This window comes from Lipotes vexillifer, unplaced genomic scaffold (assembly GCF_000442215.2).
Source record: "Lipotes vexillifer unplaced genomic scaffold, Lipotes_vexillifer_v1.1 scaffold278, whole genome shotgun sequence".
NCBI lineage: Eukaryota > Metazoa > Chordata > Mammalia > Artiodactyla > Lipotidae > Lipotes > Lipotes vexillifer.
In genome coordinates, this window is record NW_006769677.1 from 4,464,548 (window position 1) to 4,470,989 (window position 6,442).

At 45.0% G+C, this 6,442-nt stretch overlaps 1 protein-coding gene across 1 annotated transcript in view; it reads right to left on the reverse strand.

Annotated features, from left to right (window-relative positions):
* Window positions 1-5,649, reverse strand: part of GALM (galactose mutarotase) — a 51,550-nt gene extending 45,901 nt beyond the window's left edge. The window contains exon 1 of the mRNA XM_007445776.1: window positions 5,245-5,649. Coding sequence (XP_007445838.1) covers window positions 5,245-5,434 — 190 coding nt within the window. The 5' untranslated portion in view covers window positions 5,435-5,649. The remainder of the gene's footprint in view (window positions 1-5,244) is intronic.
* Between the last annotated feature and the right edge of the window lie 793 nt (window positions 5,650-6,442).

The following is a 6,442-nucleotide window of genomic DNA, read 5'->3' on the forward strand; positions in this document are numbered from 1 at the left end:
GAGGGCGTGTTCCATCCCTGGTCAGGGAACTAAGATCCCACAAGCCGTGCAGCACGGCCAAAAAAAAAAACAAACTAATAATAATAATAGGTCTCAATGTTGTTTTCATTTGCATTTCCCTGATGACATATAATTTCATTTGCTAATCGGGAGCTCAAAAATGTGAAGAAAAGCAGAATTTTTGTTCAAAAATTGTTTGGCTATATCTCTTTTTGACTCCTACATTGATCCATTCAACAAGCGTACACCAAGCCCCTACTCTCTGCCAGCCCCACGCTTGGCATCAGAGACAAGGACGAATTCAACAGCAAGGTTGCTGCCTCATGGGCTTGCAAGAATTCCCTAGGAAGGGACCACTTTCTGGCAACAATTAATAAGCCAATGGAGGTAAGAAGCCCTTGGTTTAGATGAAGAGTTTTTAAGGATTAAACCACAAGGACAGCAGAAACCACTGCTCTCAACTGTCTCTGAGAAACTCTTCAGAACACATGGATTTTATACTATTTTCACATGTTACTAAGCTTTTAAATCAAGTCAGAATTACAAAATGTGACAGTCCCCCAATTCTGATTAGGACTAAAAAGCTTGTTTTTGAAATGCAGAAAATACTGTTTTCCATGAAAAAGGGCAAAGTTTCTAGGTCAAGACATGAATGCTGATTCAGTCAAGTCAGTTGCTGATATAGGATAAAGGGTAGACAAAAAGTTTGTTCCTTTTTCTGGGCAAGGGACTGGCCAGAATATATTAATAAATGCTTAACCATGGGGTATGGCCCTGTCTACTCCTCAAATATCCCAAGGATCCCAGCTATGACACCCACCTAAGACAGCCCAAACTTTAGCACGAGTGCCCCAAATCTCAAATAAAATCACTCAGGATTCCCAGTCAAAAACTCCACACCTGAGTGACTTTCTTTCGGCTTTCTAAGGAAAATAAACACTAGTTTCATTGACAAGCACTTTAAGCATCCCAAATATTTTATATATTTTTAGATGGCTGCTGGTTGTCCCAGAGGAATCTCCATGCCATTTTGTGCACAGTTAACAAAGTGAAATAAAAAAGTTCAAGGAGTAAGAGGGAAGATATATGGGGGCAAAGGAAGGAGAGGAGATTAAAATGATTAATTGTTCACTATAGTCAGACATGATCACAGCCAATAGCATTTTAATCCATTTGGTTCAAGTGAGGAAACAGATCTAGAGAGGTTAAATAACTTGCCCAAGGTCACACAGCTTTAAGGGACAAAGCAGAGATTTTAAACTAGGAATCCTCAAAGCTCCTACAAGGACATTCTTGGGCATCTGTAATATTAAACTGCAACCTCTGAACTGGTCTCTTTTCCTCCCACCCCCTCTCATAAACGCAGCTTTTCTAAGAGCACTAAGTTTATTTTTTTCTAAGCTTTCCATAATGGCTCTCATGGCAGTAATAGCTGGGTGTTGGTGGCAACTGGGCGGAAGATGAAGGGGGAGGAACAGCATTGATTGCATGGGTAGGTTATTTACACCTCTGGCTTATAAGCAGATATCCTCATCACGGGTTTTGAAAGAAGTCATAATGACTGCAGGTGGGACTTGCAGATGAAAAACATTAAAAAATATTTTTAATACAAAAAATGGCAGAAAAAATACTTCACAGGAGGCATTACTGATTTTTCTAGCCTATAACTAAAAGATTATATGATTTACCTCTCTAGAATTCTACAGAAGAAAGATCTCATTTTCCGAGGGAGAATTTGAACTATTCTGACCTCCAGTCATGGCCATCAGCCAAGCAGTTTATAAAATCTATCTGGGAAATTAGAGGTAGTTCACATCTAACCTGGCAATTACAAAAGGATCATGTCTCATGGAATTATCCATGCTTAGCTCTTCACCTTGGCTCAAAACATTTTTGGAACATGGTAATGTGAAGATAACCCCTTACTCACTCTGTCACATCTTATTGCTTTAAATTATTTGCCTCAGTTTGTTTATATAATACTTACATACTCAGACGTTCTAAAAGACTGTACAGTGAAAATCTAGCCTCCTTCCTGTCTCTGTACCCCAGCTACCCAGAGTCCCTTCTTAAAGACATCCTCTGTCGCCAATTTCTTTTTTTTTTTCTTTTTTTTTTTTTTTGTGGTACGCGGGCCTCTCACTGTTGTGGCCTCTCCCGTTGCGGAGCACAGGCTCCGGACGCGCAGGCTCAGCAGCCATGGCTCACGGGCCCAGCCGCTCCGCGGCATGTGGGATCTTCCCGGACCGGGGCACGAACCTGCGTCCCCTGCATCTGTAGGCGGACTCTCAACCACTGCGCCACCAGGGAAGCCCGCCAATTTCTTAACATGGATTTTAATACACTAGAATTGATCAAAATAGTAGCAGACCGCCATTTCACACTATTCTGATTGAGGCAGTTATGCTTCCTGTAATGACATATATGAAGTTCAACCTCGAAGATGGCTAAACATATCAGAAAGGCTTACTTGATATTCTAAATGCTTCTTTATCTTTTGAAAATAGCTTGCTTTCCTTTTTAAATAAGTAATTAAATTATCTAAATTATAGCACAGGATTGAAAATGCCTATCTTGATCTAGCACTTAGAATACTTTACTTTTTTTTTTTTTTTTTGGCCACACTACTACGCGGCCTGCCGGATCTCAGTTCCACGACCAGGGATGGAACCTGTGCTCCCTGCAGTGGAAGCTTGGAGTCCTACCCACTGGACCACCAGGGAATTCCCAGCACCTAGAATACTTTAGATGCTTTGATTTGACCTGGCATTTTGTGGTGCCTGTGACACATCCTGATAAGAGAATGCTATTTAACTTTCTCAAGAGATGTTAATAACATGGGGAACAATAGTCAATACAAGCTAGATCATTGCAATCTGAGGGGGGGTCTATTTTTTTTGTCCCTTTTAAGAACACTTGGGGATAATACTTTCTTCCACCTAGACTCCCACAAGATTCAGACTCACAGAGACGACTGTATTATTGCCCTCACAAAATAGGCACTTCTATGCCTGCTAAGAAACTGGTGCTTCCCAGGTGCCACATCATCATGGCACACGTTTCATATGAATTCCACAAAGATGCCTTGTGCTTTAAGGTCCATGTGACTCTTATATGAGAACTAAAATTAGTAAGAAGTGAGTGTGTGTATGAGTGGGAGGAGAGAGGGGGAGGGTATTACCTCCTGAATGGTGAGAAAGAAGAGATGGAAATGGGGTGATTAAAGCAGATGCTCACTGCTTATCAACTCCAGTGCTTTACTGGCTCCAAAATTCTAGGTCATCTATCCAATTCTCCTTGGACTCCACTGGGCAATTTTGCACCAGTCAAGTTATCTCTTTGTGATTCTGGTTCAGCCTAGCAAATGGTTATGCTACTAACAGAGAGAGGTGACTCAGCAAAAGTGATTCTAAAGAATCCTCTTTTGTCACTTGTCAACTCTCTTGCTTTCTGACTCTGAAGACAGAAGATGGGAACACCACCCCCAGAAGTAGAAGGGGGCGTGGAGAGCAAGGGTAAGTGGAGCTGATTTCCCCCAGCCCCTGCACCTTCCTACCAGTGAGTCTCCTATAATAGACTCCCTGAAATCACCAAAGAAATTCTGCTGAAGGTTACCTACCTCCTTCTCCGAGCCAAGCTGTGGAGGCTCCAAAGGAGCTAAAGACAACCAACCAGAGGGCAAGGAATAGGATTCTCAGAAATATTTTTATAATACATTTTGCTAAGGAAATGAGGAGCCAGTTTCATCCTCCTAAGGGAAAACCAATACTCTCAGGTTTCTTGCCCTCCAACAATGAGCTATGTTACATATCTAAAGAACCAAACAGAAAAACAGACACCTAAAGGAAAATCTCAAGCCTCCTCTTAACAGATTTTTTTTTTTTTTTTTTTTTTTGTGGTACGCGGGCCTCTCACTGTTGTGGCCTCTCTGGTTGCGGAGCACAGGCTCCGGACGTGCAGGCTCAGCGGCCATGACTCACGGGCCCAGCTGCTCCACGGCATGTGGGATCTTCCCGGACCGGGGCATGAACCCGTGTCCCCTGCATCGGCAGGCGGACTCTCAACCACTGCGCCACTAGGGAAGCCCCTCTTAACAGATTTTGTCCATGCCCCTACCACTGAGCAGAGAGAATTAATTCTCAAGCAGTTGCCCTCTGCTAACTTTATTTCGACCTCATTTTCTGTCTAGCTACTCGGGTGCGCCAAGAGATAGCAAGCACTATGCACATTTTCTTTTGCCCCATCAAACTGCACTGTGAGTTATTTATTTACACAAATATTTGGCTAAGGTCTATCTCCACATCTACACTGCAAGCTGCATGAGGATGGGGACCTGTCTCATTGAATGAGACAGTTGGATCAACAGTGTTTGAATGCAGGAATTAATACATGTTCTTAATTGTCTACGGATTCCCACAGAACAAAGTCCACCCTAGCTATAAGGAGACTCACTTCTCGACAGTAAGTTGGTCTTCCTCATTCTTTCAGCACATAATTATTGATCAGCCAGGGGGTGATCACAGACCAAAGCGGATAAGCTTCTGCACCCACTAAGCTTACATTATGGAGCATTTCTGAAACAACCAGACCTCGAAGAGAATCTGATCAAGGAGAAAGGAAGTAGAAGACGCACGTCTTTGATCATTTTCCTTCTTCAGAAAGGGCAGGAGGAAGAGCAGGGGGCCACACCCACTCTGGCCTGCACTTTCCTCTCCCGCCCTTACAAAGATCCGGCAGCTCAAAGATCGCTCCAGTGTTGCTGGAATTTTTTTTTTTTTTTCCTTGCGTTATGCGGGCCTCTCACTGTTGTGGCCTCTCCCATTTGCGGAGCACAGGCTCCGGACGCGCAGGCTCAGTGGCCATGGCTCACGGGCCCAGCCGCTCCGCGGCATGTGGGATCCTCCCGAAACGGGGCACGAACCCGCGTCTCCTGCATCGGCAGGCGGACTCTCAAGCACTGCGCCACCAGGGAAGCCCTGGAATTTTATCTTACCCTCAACTGACTTTTTAATTAAGACAAAGCCTGAATGTATAACCAGAGGCCCAGTCCTACGGCAGTTTCTATTCATTTTGTCTTCTTCCAAACACTGGATGGCAACACAGTGAGTTAGCCGGATCCAAGTACTCCTGATGGTCACAAGCTCCGTACCCCCCCTGCATCCCTGCATCGCGGGCAGGCTGTGTGGGGCAGTGTGCCAGGTGGAACTGGGGCCCGTCCGCAGCCCGGGGCGGAATTCAACCCACCTTCCAACTCAGCAAAGCCGAGCACCAAGTCTGAGGCTCTGCCCTGCCTGTCTTTAACCTCCAGGGCCGTGATGGTGCAGCCCCAGGAGATGATGTCTACTCTCAGCTGGTCTGACTGCAGCTGGAACTTCTCCACCGTCCCTGCCCCCAAGGGCAGGTCTCCAAAAACGGCTCTGGTCACCGAAACCATGGGGAAAACCAGGGGTGTGCAGCTCCTCCGGGTCCTTCGAACTCCCGCCGCCAAACCTGGAGCGGCAGAAGTTTACTGGAGAAGGGGCGGGACATAGCTCAGACTCCTCCCTTTTCTCGCCTGGATTTAGGGAGTGACCGCTCCTGCAAAAAACATCCTCCGGGAGCTTTCTAAATCATTCCTTTGCCTGAGGGTGGCACGCAGGCAAAGTTTGCCAATTCCAGGCAATTTCCAGCTAGTTCCTTTCCTTTACTAACGCTGACTGCATTGCATGTTGGGAATGGTAGTCTTTGGGACGTGAAATTGCATGTTGGGGCCTGTAGTCTTTCTAAACCCAAATCCTGAATCTGCAGGGTTCTACTGCCTTCTCTGACACGAGGTTCTCAATATGCAATGATCTGTTCATTAATGGTGGCTAACTTTCAGATAAAACGCTGAATAATGAAGAGATCAGAATTAGGAATAGTGAGGGAAGGAAATGTTGGGGGGAAATTTTGGTTTTTAAGTTAACTCTTTGATCCAGACCGGAAAGAAGTATGGAGGTAATTTAGAGAAGGGGTAAATAATTGCAGGTTTCTCTGCACACTGACTGAAGATCCATTCTGTTTGTCCCCCACAAACAACTCTGAACATGTTTCTGCTGGAGCCACTGCCAACAGCCTGGACAGGGTCACGTGTAGATGATTAGGGCCTAATTTATATGGGGGCAATCTCTGACTTTCTTTTCTTCAGGGAACCGGGAAAGGACCTTGGGTATATACCCCTTCTTGTTCCCGAAATCCAAAGTTCCTTTAAGAAGGGATTAAGGATAAATATTTATTAATGTCATATACTGTACTTTTATTATCTGCTTTCCATAAGCAGAAAAAGGCTTTAAGTGGGACTTCCCTGGCAGTCCAGTGGCTAAGACTCTGCGCTTCCAATGCAGGGGATATGGGTTTGATCCCTGGTCAGGGAACTAAGATCCTGCATGCTGTGGGGCGTGGCCAACAACAACAACAACAAAAG